The sequence below is a fragment of the Chenopodium album genome, chromosome 15 (genome assembly GCF_948465745.1).
Source record: "Chenopodium album chromosome 15, dcCheAlbu1.1, whole genome shotgun sequence".
NCBI lineage: Eukaryota > Viridiplantae > Streptophyta > Magnoliopsida > Caryophyllales > Amaranthaceae > Chenopodium > Chenopodium album.
This window is the reverse complement of record NC_137848.1, coordinates 2,294,840-2,317,705: the sequence shown is the minus strand read 5'-3', so window position 1 is coordinate 2,317,705 and position 22,866 is coordinate 2,294,840. Positions and strand designations below refer to the sequence as shown.

Genomic DNA, 22,866 nt, shown 5'->3' with positions numbered 1-22,866 from the left:
GCGAAAGCATAGAAACCATGAACTTCTCAGTAGTAACCAGAACTCACAAAACTCAGAGAGTGCTAACTTTGGCACCATGCTTAATCAGTTTGATAAGTCTATGTTTAAGTAACTTTCCAATAAATAACAAAACACCAAACAAGTACCCAAGCAGCACCGAAAAATAAAAATAAAATTTTATACATGACCCTCCACAAATAGGGAAAGCTGCAACAGCCCTTTTAGAAAGGATTAGCAGGTAACTAACCCTCAGGTACATGAGCGAATGTATGGACATGTTACATGTTGAACGAAGACATACGACTAAAAGATGTCGTAGATCAAAGAAGCAGTAGAAAATTAGATACAACGAAGACAGATAGAAAGGTCTGCATCATAAACATGTTATAGAATTAATCAAAGAAATTTCAACAATGCTTCAATTTGTACAACAATCCTAACAATGCAAGTTTGAAATTTTTGAAGCACAAATATTCAACTGTTATATCTCCACACACACACACAAAGTAGTTGTTCTGTTTCTTAATCAAACACTAACAAGACTTCTGGGTTTGAGTAACTTTGATTTGTATCTACAGAGTCTCTCTTGACCTTGGTCGTCACAGACTCACAGTTAAGCAAACAATATACTTTCCAATTTTGATCTCAAACTCGCGTACACGTTGATTTGCTATACTATCCTTGTTCTTGTTCATATCATCAATCTCCTTTCCTTTAGAAGGCGCATGATTACTTGCTTCATTATCAAGTTGTACATAGTAGCTTCTTCTCAACTTCATTCTCTTAAGAGTCTTGGACAACTGCAAATTCATGGAAAAATCAAATTCAAATCAGCCTTCCATGTAATTTGTACTAATACTGCAAATTCATGGAAAAATCAAATTCAAATTCAAATCAAATTCAAACTTTGACACCCTTATTCGATTAGAGGCTATACTAATACTTGATGTTGCAAGTGTCACTAAATTCTCATAAAATTGGTACAATCAACAGTCAACCCTATCAAATCAAAAAGAGTAATTTGTAGCACTAAATCAAATAAATTAATTAATAGGTAAATTCAAATAATTAATTAAAGATGCAAAGAGAAAATCAAATAAACAATCAAAGAGACAGAGATTACTATACATTAGGTAACTTGAATTTGGCGCAAGCATGGATGATCTTGTTCGTGCAGCCTGAAACAGCTTTCACTGAATCCTTCACGTCTTCCTTAAAATCTAACCATGGTAGTCTGAAACATAAATCTTTTAAATATTCTCCATCGTATTCCCAATCTTTCCAATGCAAATCCTTGTTCGTCATTCTAATCGAGTTACCTTCCTAAATTTCAACTAATTCTTCAAAGGGGCGACTGAATTTGCCTTTCATTTTTTTTTTTTTTTTTTTTTATTGGAAAAGTTCGAGTCTTTTCTGATTTTCCAATAATTCACCTCTTGTTTAAAGTTATCAATTCTCTCTCAAAAAAGAAGTTGTTTAGATATATCAAGCTTTCTTTTTTTTTTTTTAAGGAAAATATATCAAGCTTATCATCTTTTTATATACTTTTTTTTTTAATTTTTTTTTGAGGGATTATACGTTCAGCAGGAATAATTTTTGAGGGATTATACGTTCAGCAATCAGCAGGAATAATAAAAAATTAATTATGGGGATAATTACTACTTGTACGGGTGTTTGGTAAGTGGGATTAGGAGGGGTTTGGGGATTAAAAGATTGAGAATGAAATTGGGAATTATGGTTGGGAGTACAATAAAATATTGACAATTTCTTGTTTACGTTGCGGTGGAAATTGATTAGGCATAAATATCAAATTTACAATAACACCCTAACTCGTTTATGAAGGAGATAAACTTTGACACCCCTTATTCGATTAGAGGCTATACTAATACTTGATGTTGTAAGTGTCACTATCAAATTCTCATAAAATTGGCACAATCAACAGTCGACCCTATCAAATCAAAAAGAGTAATTTGTTCGTTTACGAAGGAGATAAACTTTGACACCCTTATTCGATTAGAGGCTATACTAATACTTCATGTTGCAAGTGTCACTAATTTCTCATAAAATTGGTACAATCAAGAGTTGACCCTATCAAATTAAAGAGAATTATATGTACAGTAGCACTAAATCAAAGAACATCAACATATAAATCAACTAATTGGTAAAAATCAAATAATTAATTAAAGGGGCAAAGAGAGAATCAAATAAATAATGAAAAAGGCAAAGAGACAGAGATTATACATTAGGTAACTTGAATTTGGCGCAAGTATGGATGATCTTGTTCGTGCAACCTGAAACAAATTTCACTGAATCTTTCACGTCTTCCTTAAATTCTAACAATGGTAGTCTGAAACATAAATCTGCTAAATACTCTCTTTCTTCTTTATCCCAATCTTCCCAATGCAATTCCCTGTTCGTCATTCTAATCGAGTTATCTTCCTAAATTTCAACTAATTCTGCAAAGTGGCGACTCAATTTGCCTTTCTTTCTTTTTTTTTTTTTTTTTTTGATTGGAAAAGTTCGAGTCTTTTCTGATTTTCCGATAATTCACCTCTTGATATATCAAGATTATCTTTTTTTTTTTTTAAGGAAAATATATTATCATCGTTTTATATACTTTTTTTTGAGGAATTATACGTTCAGCAGGAATAATAAAAAATTAATTATGGGGATAATTACTTTTTTTTTTTTTTTTTGGTGAAGAGGAGGGGCAAGCCCCTAAGCAATACAAAGAGAAAACAAAACGAAACAAAACCAAACTAAAACACTCAGCAAAAAGAAATAAAACAAAACAGCAAACTAAAGAAAGCAGGCTAAACAGAAAGACAACTCCACGCCTCTTAAGGCCTCCGAGAGATCGGCACCAAACGAGACCGAGTTACTCCACCCAAATCCTCCAATAAAACGGCCCGATGATCCTCCGGGACCGCCTCAAAGAGCACCACCTTTTGGGAAGCACCAACACCAAAGTTAGCTAGCCAATCCGCCGCTCGATTGGCCTCCCTATAGCAATGCGAAATAGTCACCTCCCAACCTTGCCTTCGGATGAGAGATTTACACTTCCGGATTATATGGATATATGGAGAGGAGGGAGGATCATCACCCACCAGAAGGCGCACCACCACCTCCGAGTCTAAAGTCAGTTGAACTTGTCTATGCCCACCATTCCAGGCCACTGCCAGGCCCCTTAAAACACCCAAGAGCTCAGCCTTTGTGATAATTACTACTTGTACGGGTGTTTGATAAGTGGGATTAGGAGGGGTTTGGGGATTAAAAGATTGAGAATAAAGGGAATTGATTAGGAATAAATATCAAATTTACAATAACACCCTAACTATTGTTATATCCTTATGTTTTTATTAATGGCAAAATGGTCTTTTCCTTTTCATTCACAATTCTCATCTCTGTTACTTGCCCCCTTAAGTAATAAAATAATGGGAGTTGAGCAATTTTATTATCAATCCCACTCCCACCTACAATGCCCCTTCTTACAAAACAAACAAGGCAATATCTCCCACCTCCTCAATTCTCATTCCCAAACCCCAATTCCCACATATCTAAGACCATCATCACTCATGGTATAAAAATTTATACCATCCGGCCGATCCCTCTCTCTCTACCACTTTCTCACTCCTCTACATTGTATATACCACAATACAATATACTTTCTTCAAAAATCATCTCACCCATGGTATAAAAAAAGTTAACCACCACACTTTCTCTATCCTATATTTATTAATAATGCAATTAATTTAATTATAATTATATTTCATTTTATTATTGGAAATAATTAATTAATGTTTGTAAAGTTAATTAAATAAAATAAGCAATCTAGGTAGTAAAAGGCAAAATTGAAAAAATTATAGAACAATAGTAATTTTTTCATAATTTTTTACTTTAAATTTTTTTCTTAAAATGCAATTGAAAAATAAAATAAAAGATACATAATAACCAGGCTCGTGTTTTACGAGGACCAAAGCAAATTTTTACCATGGGATGGTATATACCAATCATATGATATAGTTTTATACTATCAATGTAGTAAAAAATTTGCAGGTTTTTGATGAGTTTTTACACCGTGGTATAAAATTATACCACGAGTGTTGATGCTCTAACACTTTTATAGAGTCGTACTCCCTCCGTCTCATAATACATGACACAGTTAAACATTGCACACATGCTAATGCACTAGTTTGACTTTATTTTTATATAATTAAATATTATGGATATTATTTTAAAAATTATATTATGAAACTTTATATTAAAACCTATCTAACAACATATTTTATGATAAAATACATTTTCATTATGTTAGTAAAAAAATTATGGTCGAATCTAATGCATGAATAGTGAAAAAAAGTCTAACGTCTCATGTATTATGAGACGGAGGGAGTAGTATACAAGTATAATTTTTTTCAAGGAAAGCATACGAGTATACTTTTAGTACAACCTAAAGAACAAAAAAAAAAAAGTAAATATTGACGAAGCCTGACTTTCTCTCTCTACAAAACCCTCACCGCCTCACCACCGCTTCGTCCACCGCCTTGTCTCTTTCTCTGTTTGCTCGCCGGTGATAGGTGGTTCTTCTCCTAGCCGTCGCCAGCTAGGCTAGTAGTCTGTCTATAGTTTCTTTGTTTTGTTGTTTCTCTTCGCCTCTTTCAAAGTACGGCTGACGACGAGGGTGATCGTTCGGAGCATCGCTATCCTATCTGTTTCTAGGTGTTTCGTTCCCTTTCCCGTTGTTTACTGCTCTTTTCTTTTCGTTTACTTTCGTTTCCTTTGGTTTAGCTTTCTTTGTCCTTTTATGCCTTTTACTTTCCTTCTCTGCTTGCAATTTCCTTTAGGAGATTAGTTGTGGTTGTTCTGGTTTTTATTTTGTTTTCCTTTTTGTGTTTTTTTTTTCTCCTTCAAAGGTGTTGTCTCTTTTGGTTTTGTTTTAGAGTTTTGGAGTACTTGGCATTAGTTCTTTGCTCTATAATCATATTTACGTTTGAAAGAATAAAGGTGTTGTCTCTTTTGGTTTTGTTTTAGAGTTTTGGAGTACTTGGCATCAGTTCTTTGCTCTATAATCATATTTACGTTTGAAAGAATAATGAATAAAGGTGAGATGGTGTGTTTGGTGGAATTTTCTTTTTTCTTTGGTTGTTAGTTGTTCTTCTAGGTGCATATCCTACTCTTAGTCTGTTTCTAGTTTGATTATAGAGTTATTTCCTGCTTTCATTTCTTTTCATCTTCCGGATGATTTTAATGATGAAAGTATCATCTACTTCCTTTCCTCTATGGACAAACCCAGTGACGTCGTAGTTCTTTCCTCGGAGTTTAAGGAGCAAGGGAACTCCTTGTTCAAGGCTGGCAAGTTTAAACTTGCCTTTTCCAAGTATGAGTTGGCTAGTAAATTGTTATGTTTTACTATGTCGTGTTCTATGGAAGCTTTTGCTTCGTTTCGATCTTAGGCTTTTGCTTTGAATCTTAATCTTGCAGCTTGTGCTTTGAAGCTTCTTGATTATTCTGCTGTTGTTAAGCTTTGTTCCTTCGTGTTAGTGTTTGATTCCTGTCATATGAAGGCTCTTTATAGGAGGGCTTCTGCGTATCAAGACTTGGGCAAGCTTCGTCCCGCTAGAAAGGATCTGGTTAAGGCTACTAAAAGTGATCCTAATAATACAGAGGTGTTAACAAAGTTGCATTGTGTTGAAGGTTTGTTACAAGATGTGTCTTTAGTCGATCAAAAACAAAGGGGTAAGTTGGTCGAGTCTGTTACCCAAGTTGAGTCGAATTCTTAAGTTCCTAATGACTATGTAGTTGGTTACGAGGTAAACAAGGATTGTTGTTCTGCGGAAGTGGTTTAAACTGCTGGGTTTTAGTGTAGTGGTTTACGTTCAGCTGTTTCAGAGCCAGTATTATTGCCTAGTTCGTTTAGTGGTGACAAAGAATGTATTTTCCCATCACCAGTTTTAGAGAGTGCTGATATGGAATGTGATTTCCAATCAGATTCGATTGGTAATGATATGGATTGTGAGTCTTTACCACCTTCTCCTCAGGTTGAAGTCCCTCGTATGCATGAGTTTGTTTCTCGACATGGTTCGAGTTCATCCCTTCGGCTTTATTCTTCAAATTTACAGCAGGTTATGCAACGCAAGGTCATTCAGTTCTACCATTCCAAGTCCATATCGTTAATGTCAATTCGAGTTCATCCTAGTAAAATTTCTATCCAGACCGAGGTCCCCCAAGATTTAACTTCTAGGGAAGCAGAGACCTCTATTTCCACTTTATTTAAGTCCCCTAGTAGATTGGAGCAACAGGCGGTGTCCACTTTAGAGTCCCTGAAAGCTCCTATTTTGCAGTCCACGTATGCTACGGTTTTACAGTCTTGTCTAGAGGAGATGATCACCTCTATTACGATAGAGGTCTCCCACGATGTGAAGTCCAGTGTAGCGATGTTCCCTACCGTTACTTCACAAAAGGTTTCATGTGATGATGATCAGCAGACGGTGCCCATTCTAGAGTCTCAACCGGTTCTCACTTTGCAACAATCCTCAAGTGCTCCAGTGACGCACAACAGTTCGGAGTGCATGACTGCCTTTTTTTTATTCTGATAGTCAGATGGGAGAGATGAATTCGTAGGAGTTTGTGGGAAAAGTTTGTGTACCAAGTTATCAGTTCTCCACTTTGCATTTTAGTGTTAAGGTTTCGGGCAACCACTTCATCGTCGACAATCTATTTATCACCCTCGGTTTAGGAAATTTAGTTCTTTGGTGGATCGACCTATATCATATGCAGGGTGTCAAGTGGTTGTGTGGACTTCAAGTACTCCAACGTGGCTCGAGTAAAGTTTGCTCGCAAGTGTCTTTTTGGGTTTATGTAGTGTAGTTTGTTGGTTGCTTTCTTTTTGTGTATTTCTTTATTAGTACTCATTGCAAAAAAAAAAAAAAAAAAAAAAAAAAAAAAAAAAAAAAAAAAAAAAAAAAAAAAAAAAAAACCTTTTTGTATACACATATCCAATTTACCAAGTAAAGCTTAGAGGAGTTGGTCAGGAACTCATTTGACTTTAAGGTTACAAGTTCAAGTCCCACCAACTACAAAATGCTTGGGAATAGGGGGGTTCCCTTACCTCCCCCCTCTACTCTCAAGCATTAACATGCAGAAATGGACTAACTAAATTCTGTGAGAGGTGCTAGTTTAGTATGGTCTTTCATCTTACCTTAAAAAGAAACATATATCTAGTTTATAATATTGTATTGTTTTCTGCTATAAAAATATTAGAGTACATCAAATAAGTTTAGATTTTTTTTTTTTGAAGAAACTTGTATAGACCTACAGGCGCACATAGCGATTTGTGTTACTATTGTTGTTGTATGTTGAGAAATTATTAAGTATGTCTAATTAACGTAATTATTAGTAATAAGAGTTGAATTGATTAATAAGAGTTTTTTTTTTTCTATGTACCGTGCAATATTATCATAATGAATTAATGATGCAAATTAGGGCGTGAATTGCAATATTACTATAAGTCTATAATGATGCAAATTATGGCACAAATCGTGTTTTTAGTACTCCGTACAACGTAAAGGAGTAACAAAAACTTTTGTATACATTTTCAATTTACCACTTTATTTATTTTTATTTTTTTTAAAAGGTCCAATTTACAATATATTTCCATTTATAATAATTTTGGCGTACATCAAATAATTTTAGGATAATGTAAAAATAAAAAATTAGAATAACTTTTAATTAATTTAGGTAATTTTATTTTGCTTTAGGGATATTTGCTATTTGATATTTTTAATCTTTTAAAAAAAGTAAATTCTTACTACTCACCTTTTTTTCTTTTTTAAAAGAGTCTTACTACTCACCTGTTTTTGCTATTTGATATTTTTACTCTTTTAAATGAAAGTAAATTCTTTCTCTCACTTGTCTTTTATACGGAGTTTGGAGTACATGATTTTGAGTTGTTTAGAAAGCTTATAATAAGTATTCTCATCTCCTTACTTAATTACACTCTAATAAGTATCCCCACGCATTCCTTTATTTCCCCAAACTAGCTCTTTTTTTCATTTTCGATCTTAGGGCTTGTTCACTTCAACTTAATTTCAGTTCAGTTTAACTTCAACCAATTCAGTTCAGTTTAGCTCCTAATTTTCTTTCTCATAAAATATTTATTTAACCTCTATTCAGTTCAGTTCAGTTCAACTCAGCTCCAATTAGTTCAGTTCAGTTTAATTTAGTTCCAATCAGTTCAACTCAGTTCAGTAAATGTGAACAGATCCTAAAGTCTCGATCTCTTTCCCCCTCATCCCCTTACTCCTATTAAATAACTTTCATAATATATTGGTCTCTCTTTCTCTCTTTAATTCCTTTGTAAATATGCTTTTCATGCTTGCTTATTATATACTTCGTATATGATAATAATTATATATAACTTATATTCGTTTATCTTATTTATGTAGATTAACCATGAATAAATATTATCTTATAGTGTATAATTCTAACGATATCTAAATAAAAGTCTCATTTCCCTCTATGATCAACCTTGCTCATGTTACCTAATCAATCAATATTTCGCATAGAAAATTGTTTTTAATTTTTACATACATGTATATTTTTTTTATTGTACATGTTAGATTTTCTATTCTAAATTTAATTTTTGTTGCCTTTCGTAAGGTCGTATTTGTAATTTTTTTATTATTTTTATTTATTCGGATTATCTTTATTATGAACTCATTAAATTTGACTTTTAGTTTGTTGTTTAAAACTAATGAAATAAGCATTTTAATTATTATTAGACAAAAGTATAAGTTCAAAAGATTCCAATTATGTAATTCTAAGCAAAATATGATGAATCAAATACAACCACGCAAATTTTTAGCTGGTCTTGCAACCAGCCATAGTTGTTTGGTCCCGCACTAAAAAAATGAACATTTGCTAGGAACAAAATGAATATTTTTTAGAAAAAAATGAACATTTAGTAATTGAACATTGCAATATATAAAAATGAATGTTTATAGTATAAGAATAAAATAAAGAGATATAAAACTGAAAAAACAGATTGTACATCTATTATATAGTTGAACATTTCAATTATTAATAAAAATACCCAACAAAAATTAAAAGAAAATGGTCAAACCCCATAAAATAAACAAACCCAGAAACCAAAAAATTGCTTCAATTTCAACAAGAGAAAAGAGGTAAAATCAATAATACATTCTTCTAATTTGAACATGGCGGGGCAGTGCGGTCTTTGCGGGCCGAGTATGAGCCTTAGCTTGAATGATTGGGAGAGTTTGTGAGCAGAAATTGGCGAAGTTAGGCAGTTGAAAGAGTTGTTGTGAGGAAGAAGAAGAATCTAAAGTGGGATTGAAGAATGAGAGTGAAGCTGAGGCAGAGACAGAGACAGCAAAATAAAAGGAAAATAAACATATTATTTTTTTACTTATTCATCAACATTTTTTTAGGCTTCAAGTAAAATACCTTAGTTTGTTCAATTCTCTTAAATGAATATCTTGCAATTTGCTAAACTATATGATTTAATATCAATTAAATAAATCAACAATATGTTTTTTTAATAATGAACAAAATGTTAATGTCCACATTATTAATGCTAATGTTAATTGAACATCCTTTATTATAAAAACGACCATTTTATACAACTGAATAAACACAAAAATTTGTATTAATTTAAAAAGAAAATGAACATTTAATTTATAAGAATGAACATCATACGACATGAAAATGAACATTTATTTTATACGAATGAACATCATACTGCATGAAAATGAACATTTAATTACTGAGAAATACAAAATTTTTGTAAAATAAGTTAGTTAAAAAAATGTTCATTTTTATTAGGGTAAATGTTCATTTTTGACTGAGGGACCAGCCAACTCTAGCTGGTCTCGAGACCAGCTATTAACAATTGATACAACCATAAGTCCATAATACTTGGTTATCTCGTTGTGCCTAGGCTAAAAAGCCCATTGTGAAGTAACTAATAAGTTACTAGTGAAGTCAAATTCAGTACAGTAGAAGTTACACATTTTGATTTTGGGAGAAACCCAGAAATTAAAAACAAAAAATGGTGCAGCAACTCCTATCTTCTTCTTCTTCAAACTTCTCCATTGGAGCTCATTTTCAAAACCATGGACCAACTTCTCTCCCTTACCTTTCTCTCTCCTCTCATAACTCCATTATCGCTAATACTACCCAATTCAAGCTACCCAGAAATTGGGTATCCCATGTTTCCTCATCAAAGCTCTCACTTTCTGTAAATTGTCGTCAATCTTCAGAATACTTTGATAAATCTCCTCCTAGATTTTCTCCCTCTTACTCACCAAATCCTTCAACTACTTCTTCAGGTAAAGTTTCTAATCTGGGTTCTTTTCTAATTGTGTTTTTGGATTCTTATTGAATGTTAAACTGTTTTCCTGAGGAAGTATTGGTTGAAATTTGGGTAATCAACGGTAATTGTAAATGGGTATTCTTTCAATTTGTCTCTGAATTCGTTAATTTTTCTGGGTTTGTGTTCTATAGTTGCATGTTTGCTTCATTTAATCGTTGTTTGCTTCTATTGGTTGGAATTTGAGTAGTTTACTGGTATATCTTGAGGTAGTGATTATTGCTTTGTTGTTCAAATATGCTGATTTTTTATTAGTAGTATATTAGTATTGTAAATAAGTTGGTAATTGAACACATTATAGATTTAATTTTGAATTTTAGTAATTGGGATTTTGATGTTGAACTATAGGTTTTCCACCTAAGGTTTTTGTGGGGCATTCCATATATAAAGGGAAAGCTGCGCTTACCGTGGAGCCGAAATCTCCAGAGTTTGTGCCATTAGATGTATGCTACGCCATGGATTTTTGGTTCTTCTCATTGTTTATAATTGTATTGTTCTATTTATTCAATTACAGAATTTTATTGCAAAACTCAAGTGTTTTATATATAGTCAGGCGCATTTAAAGTTTCGAGGGAGGGTTATGTACTGCTTCAGTTTGCTCCTGCTGCTGGTGTTCGTCAGTATGACTGGAGCAGAAAGCAGGTGAGATGTGACAATGCCATTTTTTCATCTAATAATCATATGTAAGGCTCTTATTATTTGGCAACTTAATCGAATTATCGATGAGAGTATACTTTGTGGACCATCATATGCATGGTGGTCATATAAGATTACCTAGTGGCTTCTAGAATTTGAATGTTAAATTGCATATCCATATCACTATATGTAGCAAAATGTTTGAGAACTTCTATTCTTTTGAACTTATGAGCTTTAATGCAAAGGCCTATTTTAAAAATTAACGAAATCCTTTTTTTTTTTTACTAATGTATATGGTCTTTTTGTTTGTCAAGTTGATGTGTTTCTATATACTGATAAGTATTGCACTTCCAGGTATTCTCTCTTTCAGTGACTGAAATTGGAAGTCTGGTGAGCCTTGGTGAAAAAGAGTCTTGTGAATTTTTTCATGACCCAAACAAAGGAAAAAGGTACTCTTTTTTTAAAGGATGCTAAATATTTATCATTTTTATTATGCTGCATTTGGTTAATATTGAAAATTGTAAAGTGGTGGTTGGAGAGAGCATAGTTCGGAGGTTTTTGACTTCTAGTGGGGTTACCGAATCATATTTAGGTTGACCATTTTTAGTGCTTGAGGTTAGTAAAATATGCTGTTGACTTTGTAACCTTCCTTGTTCTGTTGTTTGGGTTGGGATGTGCCAATGTGGCATCATTAATGGGGAAGATAGGGTGAAGACTTACATATCCAATTTCTATTTATTATTTAAAGAAGGGTATAACTCCATGACTTCCTCTCCTGTCCTTTAATTCCATCAATTTCCTGGTCTTTTTCTGACCTTGTCAGTTGGGTACTTGAACTATCAGCTTGTTTGCTCAAATACTGAATAACCTGAAACCCTTAACACAATATGGTGCTGTTCCCATATGCTTGTTAAGCAGCAATAATGCTATGTAATATGTAATAATGTATACAAAGTCAACTCCTTTCAGCTTTATATGTGCTAGGCTGCTAGCTAACTTGCTTGATGATGATTTTATTTATTTTTGTCCCTACTTTTTTGCATTTATTTTGCGCACGAGAAGAGGAGGGGGGGAGGGGGGGGGGGGGGGAGAGGAGGGAGGAGGGCTTGGTTTATTGTGCTAAAGAACTTCATGTGCAAGTGTCAGCAGCCACCATTTGAGTATCAAGTTTCTTATTTTTACAAGTTGTCATGTTTATGAATGATCTGGAGTGTACTTTAAATGTTTTTCCCTTTTAAAATGCAGTGATGAAGGCAAAGTAAGGAAGGTATTAAAAGTAGAGCCCCTTCCAGATGGCTCTGGCTACTTTTTTAATTTAAGTAATCTCCTTCTCTTGAACTCTCTGCTATAGTGAATGCTTTTCGCTTTATACTTCTTATTACTCTATCTGTTTGCTGTGATTCATTGCTCTGCTTCATCATTTGTACTTGACACGGGGATTGCGAAAGAGAACATTTTTTTAGTTGTTAACTAATACCTCTCTCTGAAATTAATAGTCATGTATACTATTTTGGATTGTCCGGAAAAACTATCACAATTCCAAAATAGAAACACAATATGGCTATGTATCCCAACATACTACTACTTCAATATAGAGTGACGAAGTATTTGTTAGATTCAAGGTGCCAAACTACTAGGCTATTTAGCTAGTAGCATCGTTAATTTAAAATTATTAGCTAGAACATACACACACTCTTTATCCTTCAGTGCTAGAATTTCTTCAATTCAAGAGATGTTTTCTTTTTTTAATTTGAAAATGTGAATGAATTTCCAAAGAACTAAAGCTGCTCTATTTATACAATTTACAATCACTACAAACTAGGGAAGAAACAAGAAAGTAAACCTTATTACAATCTATTAGGTGAATAGGTAGTAACAGACTAACAGAATATAATAATGTTGCAGCAAAAAAAAAAAAAAAAAAAAAAAATGTTGCAGACATGACAGTGGTTGTAACTAACTGTAATTGTTCTTATTGATGCCTTTTGTGTTCTTAGATAACATCTGGGATGAGTGCTGGATAGACTAGCTGTTTTTGGCCCTGGATCTTCTTGGGTTTGAGCATCCAGTCCAATACATACTAGGTGTGGGCGTGTGGCTAGAGATCAGATAAGTGAGCTAAAAGTAAGCAGAGAAAAAAGAAAAACAGAGGGTTAGAGAGAGAAATTGTGCAGAAATGAACAGAAAGAAGTACTTGTATAGACAGGAAGCAGAGTAACGATTTTTTATTTGAGAGGCTCACGCATTTCCTTTCAACGCAGCAACACATACTGTATATTACTGGATGCCTTTCCTTCACTCTCTTCTCCCTATTTATTACGAATAACTGATATCTGACATGTTCCTTACTACCTTTCTTCTTCCTGTCCTAGAAATCCCACACTGAATGTGCTTATCCCCGAAAGATGTTAGCAGAATTTAGACTGAATTTCCTCAACTGCCCTTCCTTTTTTGCATAGGTTACACAGTAGCTATCAGCTACTTCAGGTGGTATTATAGCATGGTAAAGTTCTTTTAGATCTCACAATGGACGAATGCAAGTCCTCCAATTTAATTGTTTCAAGGTTGTGGTTCACTTCTAGAAGGTCCAGCTTGGTACCAGTGTGGAAATTGAATTCATTCTTTAACTCTTACTATCTATGTTAAAAAGAAGGGAAGAAAACTATCAGCTAAGTGAAATCTGTTAGTTTAATTGTCCCATTAAATTACTTCAATCCATATGCTTGCTAATGAAAAACTTTTGCTGTGATTAACACCTTAACTGCTAAAGCTATCCTTAATTGTATCCAGTGTCTGTTTAGATTACTAATATACCTGTCTTTAAGAAGAAAAAAAAAACATATATATATATATATATATATATATATAAATATATATATATATATATATATATATATATATATATATTATCTTAAGATAAGTGTCTGAGATCCTTTGAGGTCATTTGAGACTTTAAATTTGTGACTCAAATCTTCTTTTGTGTCTGGATTATTTTTACATATTGGTTTTTAATTTTTATTTTTTCTTGAGCCTATGTTGCCAAACCAACATACCTTCATTCTCTTTCATTTCTGTTAAATCCATATGATACGTACACTTTTGTTATTTGGAAAAAGTTTCTGCATGCCACGTCATATTGCGCGGCACCAAAGTTCACTACTTGGAATATGGTATGCATAGTTGATGGTATTATGATTTTGCAAACCATGGAGCATGTTGGCTTGTAGTTCATCTCTATGTTTTGTGTTGTTTTTAAATCTGACAATTTATATGTCTACTTCTGAAGTATTATTTAAGCTTGTCCTGAGTTCCAGGGTTGTAATTAGCTTCTTGTTATAAGCACTTTGCACAGTTAGGATACATTTTTTTTTGAAGGAAATCATGGCAGTCTGTTTTGCAATTCATGTTTTCGAATCTTGAAACTTGTCCTAGATTGCTCATGCCCTATTATTGGAGGTTGCCCATTCCTGTGGCATACGAGACAAAGTTTGTGTTTTGCTTCACCATGGCAGACTCTTAAAATTAAGGGGGCATTTGGTTTGCAAAGTGGTATGGGTTTGGAATTAGGAATGAAATTAGGGTGGTGTGGCCGTGTGGGGTTGAAACTTGATTCTTGATGCCATGTGTTTGGTTTTGTGTGGAAATGAACAATTTTCTTTTATTTGATACCTAAAGGTATGAAATGAGTCATATTCACCTCCCCTCTGAGATTTCTAAACTGTATAGCTTTGAGGGTTTGAGGTATGGGTTTATTAATTGACAATTTCATAAACAAACACTATCTAAACCCAACCTCATACAAATATGTTGTGAATCAAACACCCTCTAATAGAGAAGTGTTATTAATAGCTCCGTTCATGGCTATATAAATTTGTTTTGTTTTATTTTATTTATTTATTTATTTTTGAGATTGTAATTCTGTTTTGATATTTAGGTGTTCAAAACAAGCTTCTGAACTTGGACGAGAATGTGTATATACCCATCTCTAAAGCAGAGTTTGCAGTTCTTGTAACGGCATTCAATGTAAGATATATCTCAATGTTTCTTTTTTCTGATCCTTTCATCTCATCTCAAGCATATTCAGTATTCAGATGCTTTGCCCTCCTAGCTTATGAACTATATGATGTATTCACCAATCAATCTTCTAGCTGACTTATTAACCCATTATTACAATGTGCAGTTTGTCTTGCCATACCTCTTAGGCTGGAATGTCTTTGCCGATAACATAAAACCAGACGACAGCAACCGCATCAACAGCTCAAACACAAGAACGGGGGATTACGAATGGAATAGATAGTTTTCTACATGTTTGAAGGAAAGCTAAGTGGTGTATTTAAAAAAAAGATTCTCTTTGTTGATGTTATTTGAAGTAATGTTTTAGGTTTTCAGGCTTTATTCACATTTGTTCCTTGTTATTTGAGACTAGGTAGTTTTGTGGAGGAGATTGACAGTTAAGTAAAATGGTTAGAGAAAGATTAGTATTCTTCGATTTTTTGTTTGCCTAATCCATTATTCATCTTAATGTTTCGCTACAAGAAAATCCAAATTCATTTCCTTGATAGATTGACAATAGAATTTAGATAGTTGAATTTTGTGAGTTTACAATTAAAAATCTTGATGTGTTAGAACGTTTATTGAGGAGACTATGACATCAGTTTGACGTTTGACTACTCATCAATTTGTATGAGTTTTTTTTTTTTTTTTAAAAAAAATTTGCATTTGGTAATTTGGTAGTTGTTCGCTGTAATATACTCCCTCTGTCCAAAAATACACGACACAATCAAAATTACACACATGTCAATACACTAGTTTAACTTTATTTTTGTATACTTAAATATTAACGAAAATTATTTTTAAAAATTATATTATGAAATTTTATATTAATGTCTATCTAACAACGTATTTCATGATAAAAAAATGTTTTTATTATGTTAGTAAAAAAATTATGGTCAAGGTTAATACATAAATAGTGAAAAAAAGTCCAACGTCTCATGTATTATAGAGCGGAGGGAGTAAAATGTACTGCCCTGCACAAAACAATTAGATTTGGCTTTTCATTAGTTTTATAGTCGTTTTAGGAATAATAATAACTAGTTTTGTGCCCGTGCGATGTCCAGGTTTATTGAATTTAAAGATAAATTTTTAATTTATATATCAAATTTTTAAATGTATCATAGATACAAAATTAGTTAGGAATTATTGTGCTTTTGTGACGATTTGCTATCTAATAGGCATGTAAAGATTAATAATAATGTTGGTAGAAATGTTCGATTTAATACATTAAAAAAATAAAAAAAAAAATTGGCAAAAGATAAATTAAATAAAATAAATGTTCAAAGCTCGTTGGGTTGACCTGAACCCAAAACTTTGGGCAAGCATTGAACATTTCTTGACTCGTAACCTAAACTGATGCAATCTGAGATGACTCATGACCCGACTAATTGACAGGTCTACATAGTAATAAAATTCTATTAGATTGTGAAGTATATTATTTTAACCAATTAGTATATATTATAAATATATGTTTTACGCTTTAAACTACTTGCTTCGCTCCAAAAAAAAAATATTATGATCTAAAAAATAAATTTATATGATAATTTTTGAAAATAATAATCTTATTATTTTTTTAAATAAAATTATAATTCAATTTGTACATCTGAAATATTGGTATTTTATCGAATATAAAACTCTAAATTAACAATTTTATCCTAAAATTTTATCCAAATAAAATTCTAAACTGCCTTTTTTATCTTATAAACTCTATTTAAATATATCTTACATGGCACGACACTTGGCGAAAAGTTGAAACACCAAGTGAAGTATTATAACAGCAGCTCAACCATCACCTAGAAATTAGGATACGAGCATTATGTCATTAAAAAAGAAAATAAAAAAGCGTTATTACACATCTCAGTCAATAATTTCTGTACATAATTTTCAACCTGCAAAATTTTCTTCCAATGTTTTCAAATTTCATCAAGGAGGAGAAATTTCTTCAAGGGTAAATGGGTAATACCGATTTTCAAAGGTCATTTAAAATTTCATTATTTTTCCACTTGCCGCACTCGGCTATTTTACATCATTATATTAGATGTCTAGAACATATTGTAAGCCTTCTTAGTAATAGCCTAATAGGTATCCTAAAATATCCGAGTTAAGACTATTTTGCGTGTTTTAATAAGTTCAGAGAATATAAATTCAAAATAAAATGAATTCAAAGCTAATTAGTTCAAAATAATGTTCGTTTTAATAAAAAAAAAGTTCAAAATAATGCTCAAGACTATTAAATTTACGACTTTATTTTCCATGTCTTATTTTCAATTATTTAAGGTTTAACAGGATGTATTTGATTAAAGTTGAAAAAAGATTTGTTTTGGACTTATAAATTTAGATAAGTTTAGATTTAATTAGTTCAAATAATATTACATAAATTAAATCTAATTAATAATTAAATAATATAACTTAGGTCTAATAAGTTCATACAAGAGAGGTAAAATTTTATAATGACTAAAATGTGAGAATTACTAAGCTACTATGAAAAGTACATTGTACTAAGGCCCCGTTCACTTTACCTTATTTTTGCTGAACTGAATTTATTTATACTGAACTTAAATTATTTTTGTTGAACTTAAATTATTTTTACTAAACTCAAATTAATTTTACTGAAATTATTTTTTTTTACTGATTTTCTTATATTTTCTTTAACTTATTTTTTACTGAACTGAAATTATTTTTATTGAACTGAAATTATTTATACTGAACTGATTATTTTTGCTGAATTGAAATTATTTATACTGAACTGAAATTAATTTCACTGAACTAAAATTATTTTTACTGAACATTGTTTTTTTAAGATGAAGTGAATAGGGCCTAATTAAATAATAAGCTGTACATAAATTTCCTCAAAAGAAAAAAAAAAGTTGTACATAACGAGTAAATTATTAGAGGTTTGAACAATTTCTTTAAAAAAAAAAAGTTTGAACAATGTAATAATCATTTTGTATTCGAAATTAGAGAGCTTAGTTTTTATTTATTTATTTTTTATTTTTTTGTGTTCCACCTGATTTACCTTTTGGGCTAATTCGATTTCGAAAATCTGGGTAGTTAGGTTTTAATCCCCTCCCAATTATTGTTACGGGGGATCAGTTATGCAGTTTTCCCTACCAAGTGTAGCCCCAATCATCACTACACTAACAACCAATTGATAATTAGAAAGCTAAGTACATAGGAAGTAGATGTGAATGGAACTATTATTAAATAATTATGTACAAAGTATATGTTTTAATTAATTTTTTGACAATAGATATACATCATGCCAGTACAATATTGTACATCCAACTACTTTTATGAGACTTTAAAGTTCCAATAATTGCCCTAGTATAATCTCAGTTCTTTGGCTGTACATGTTCTATTCGTGTTACTTCTCGTACTAAAATTTAATTTACTACTTTAAATTAAAATTAAATTAGGGCAGCTTAGGTGCTTAAGTGGTGTTTTAATGGATTTAACCCTTATTATCTTATTGAAGAATAGATCTCTCAAGTATCACCACATGTAAGTGACCACATTGGTTTTTTTTTTTTTTCGATGGGGGTGTCCTACATTGGTTGAAAAAGAGAGAGTTAATCACTTTATTAGGCTAAGGAGCTACTCCTTATATTGCCATATGGTTTTAGGATGGAACCTCATTTAAACTTGTAAAGTGGATTCTCTTTCTTGGTTGATTAGTCTTATACATACACCTTTTACTTAGTGCTTTAATATTAGTTCCTCAGGCTCATTTATCAAACGGTCTACACCATCTATATGAGAAACCTACATAGGTATCCCATAAAAATTAAGAATCTTCAAAGATAATATATAAATATATAACCTTTATAACTTATTATTTTGGAGATTAATGAAAGCAAAATTCTTGATTGAGATAGAGTGATTTCGTAATATGAGTCATTCGTTTCAATTAAATTACTAGTACTACTTTGAATCAAGTAAAAAACCGTATATTATCATAGCTTAGTTTCATGGAATAAATGAATATTGCTTGTTTAATGACCACATATTGTTGACTTAATTGAAAGTTTATCCACCTTATGCAACAGGACAATGGCTACCTAGTAAAAAGATCTTATTTAAACTAATCACATTTAATATTTGAGTAGATAATTGCAAAAAAAGATCTAGTCACTTTGTTACATAGATTATTTTTAATTAGGATATGTACGAACTTAGCTTATGTATACAAGCAACTAATAATGACGTAATTTAAATTAAATTACTTGAAAAAGTATAAACAATCAACTAATTTAAATTGAAGATTCTTTAAGTTTTCAATTTATTTTTGCAAGCAATTAAAAATGACATAGTATGATAACTAAATGGCGGCAAGAAGTTGGACTTAAATTAATAATATCCTTTGAAAGTTAGATATGGTTTTTGTCACCATTAGGTTAAGGTCTTACATCAAAATATTCAGTTATCAACACTTTAACATCATAAAGTTTACTTTATCATATTTGATAATTTATTTATTTTGCAAAGTATGTCGTGTAATTAGCTATTTGTAAATGTAACATAACGAGCCTCCAAATATGTGTGACTATGTTGTTCATTCAAATTCACCAACCAGCTAAATACTTTGACTAGGGTTATCAATTTGCCAATTAACATGGTGATGAACAATTTGTTAAAATAAAGGAAATTGACATGTACAACGTTGAAGATTGCAAATGAGAAAATAAAAATTGGAAAATTTAAGTTTTATCAAACAAATATACAATCTACTGTACTAAAAAAAAATATATATCAAAACGCCCACTTGATTTTGTAATGCAATATAAAACCATACTCGTATCATTTTTTTTTCGGAAAAAGAAACTTGCAATAACTTTATTTCTAAAAGTTCAACTTACTTGCTATTCATGTGGTCAAAATAAAATAACTTTGACCATATTTTATGATTTATATAATATGGAGTAGAAATAAATTAGCATGTGAGATCTTATTAAATTTCCCTTATTGTAAATTTTTCAAATAATATCAACTTTTTATTATTTTCACTTATACATAATTGAAAATATCCATAGTTAAAGATGTTCATTGAAGACTGCACAAATGTCAAGTGAGTCGAACTTTCAGGAATGGAGGGGTATCTTTTAAAGGATAGATATGTCATGTCAAGATGACAAAACAATTTAAATTCAACCTATCCCATATGTACTACTTGTTCGTTTGAAAATTAAGGTATATAATTTTTTTGTAGATTAATGATGTATTGTTGCACATTTATGACATATTACAAGTCTTAAATCATTAATTAATTATTCTAAAGGTCAATGAAGCACATGAAATCTAGCTTTTAGATGTCTGATTTCAGCAATCCCTGGTTTGTAAATTGTAATGTCAACTATACAATTGGGTTGTAAGTTGTAACGACGTACATGTTTAGTCCTATTTGTATATTATTATTATTATATGTTGTTATAGTCCAATAATGTACTCATAAAATATACCAAGTACAAAGTAGTAAGACAATGAGTCTGGTATTAAAAAAATGTGTTAGCTCTGACCTCTAGTCTTATGAATAGCAGCCTGTAAGAAAGAGTTTGTCAAAATTCTGGAGTAGGTTAAACTTCTTGATTTATTTGATTCTAATTAATAAAGCTATTAATTAATGTTTATTTGAGGGAAGAGTAGGTTATATATAAGATAATTTGGATAGGGTATTAAATTGGTAAATCTTGAAGCACGAATCAATGTAATATGAGCAAGTGTCAACAGTACACTAAGGTTTTGTGATGTTCACCTTATTTAATTTCCACTTAATTTAGAAAAAATAAGTTCAGATAAGTTGTGATAAAGGTTAATCAGGGCTACTCAAGTTCAATTTATATCTGAAATAAGTTCACATAAGGACTAATAAGTTCAGATAAGTAAAAATCAGGTGAATAAAATGCACCATAACTTTTCTCCCTTATTCACATTAGTTGTTGTTTATACCATCGTTTTATGATTATGTAAAAAAAAAAAAAATTAAATGATTAAAACTCCTTATGTGTAAATGTAGACATACAACTCTACTAATAGATTTGGTAGAATATGAGAATAATAAGAAATAAGTGTATGATGTATTTTCCAAATTTTTTTATTTTTTTATTTTTTTTATTTTTGTAAAAAACTACCTAATAAAACCTAAATTTTGTGAGAAACTACTTATTAGAAAAAAAATGTTGTAAGTTTTGTTCAAAAAAAAAAAAAAAAAAAAGTTGTAAGAAACTATCTAATAAATGTTGTAAGATACTATCTTTGGCCGAATTTCCACCGTTAATCTAATTTTACGGCGTTTACCACCTCAAAACACCCCCGAGACCACCGTGAGGGTTGGTTTTCAAGGTGGTTAGGTTATTTTTGGGATGGTTGAAGGATATATATTTTGAGTTGGTGAGGGTAGTTTCATGCTTTGGGATGGTGGTCTTTGGGGTTAGAGATGGTGGTTTTGGGGGTATAGGGTGGTTTCGACGTATAGTCATTTCAAGCAGGTTGTGGTGGTTTTGGGATGAAAGCGGTGGTTTCGGGGGTATTTTAAGGTTGGTCAACAGTGAAAATTCGGCATAACAACATTCTACCTTTTATTAGGTAGTTTCTTACAACATTTTACCTTTTATTAAATAGTTTATTACAACATTTTTTTATTATGTAGTTTTGTCACAAAATCTAAGTTTTATTAGGTAGTTTTTGACAAAAAATCTTTTTTTTTTTTATACAATTATCAAAGTATTGAAGGTGGTAGATCTTTGTGGAACGGATCGATAATACATAAAATAAGGAGTATATATATGATATGCTAAGGGAGGAGTATGAACTATGAAGTAATAATAGGATCGAGTGGCAAAAGATTGAGTAGAGTATGGCTAGAAAACATTGGGTCAGCTGACTCGTCAAAAGAGGGAGGAAGAATAAGATTTGATTCAATTTTATGCATTCAAACCTAGTCTAAGGCATGTATTGCATGAATATTATTGAGCAACTAACCCTAAATAACAAAATATTCACTAAGACCTTTCCGTCCACCATGCGTCCAATGAAAGGTCGCCATGTCACCCTCCAAATATAAAAGTATGCTGTCATGACTTCATATTATTGGACAGTAATTGGGACCCACAAGGTCATCCACAAATTCAAATTCAAACATTGATAATTAACTAACAACAAAAAAGTTTCGGAGGCTTAAACTTTTGACCATGTTAATTGTTCATTGGTCCAATTCTTTGTTTTTTTTCCAACATAGTTTTAAAGATCTAACCTTTTAATATACTTGTAAGGAAAATGATAGGGCTATGTATAAGAAGATCAAAAGGAAAAGATTGAGAAAAAATTAACATTAATTACACCGATCTGCGCATGATTTTGTCATGAATTCCCAATTTAATTCCATTTTGGAAAATATATTTAATGCTTATACATAGTTCTAAGAGCTACATATATCATTACCCTACTTGTAATTACCAAGTACTTGTTTATAATAACATTAATTAATAATTTAGTAATAAGATAAATAAATTAAGAAAAATTATTTCACCTTTTCATTGATAGGAGAAGTCCATTGGTGAGTTGTGCATACAGAAAAGGGGTGCCCCACTGTTTCTCCTCACTATCTCTCCTCTAAGAAGCAATTGTTGACGTTGACATTCTAATTTTAATATGAAGTACAATAAATTAATATTCTTTAATTTTTATTAATAAGTACTCCATCCGTATTTTAAGTGCCTCATATTAACTTGACGTATATGACAATGCAGAATTTTGACCAATTACAAACTTTGGTGTAAGTAGATTAAATAAGT

The 22,866-nt window shown here is 31.5% G+C and overlaps 1 protein-coding gene across 1 annotated transcript; it reads left to right on the top strand.

Moving 5' to 3' along the window:
* The first annotated feature begins 10,007 nt into the window (after positions 1-10,007).
* On the top strand, positions 10,008-15,515 carry LOC145582680 (single-stranded DNA-binding protein WHY1, chloroplastic-like). Its single transcript, XM_081639668.1, has 7 exons — positions 10,008-10,349; positions 10,739-10,833; positions 10,940-11,032; positions 11,381-11,475; positions 12,272-12,345; positions 14,961-15,049; positions 15,207-15,515. Exons 1-7 carry the CDS (start codon positions 10,070-10,072, stop codon positions 15,321-15,323), a joined length of 843 nt encoding a protein of 280 aa, XP_081495794.1. The 5' UTR covers positions 10,008-10,069; the 3' UTR covers positions 15,324-15,515.
* Positions 15,516-22,866: the final 7,351 nt, after the last annotated feature.

Coding starts and splice junctions, on each gene's coding strand:
- LOC145582680 (XM_081639668.1), top strand. CDS start 10,070: ATGGTGCAGCAACTCCTATCTTCTTCTTCTTCAAACTTCTCCATTGGA. Junction 10,350..10,738: donor TCCTTCAACTACTTCTTCAG/GTAAAGTTTCTA, acceptor GTTGAACTATAG/GTTTTCCACCTAAGGTTTTT. Junction 12,346..14,960: donor TGGCTACTTTTTTAATTTAA/GTAATCTCCTTC, acceptor TTTGATATTTAG/GTGTTCAAAACAAGCTTCTG.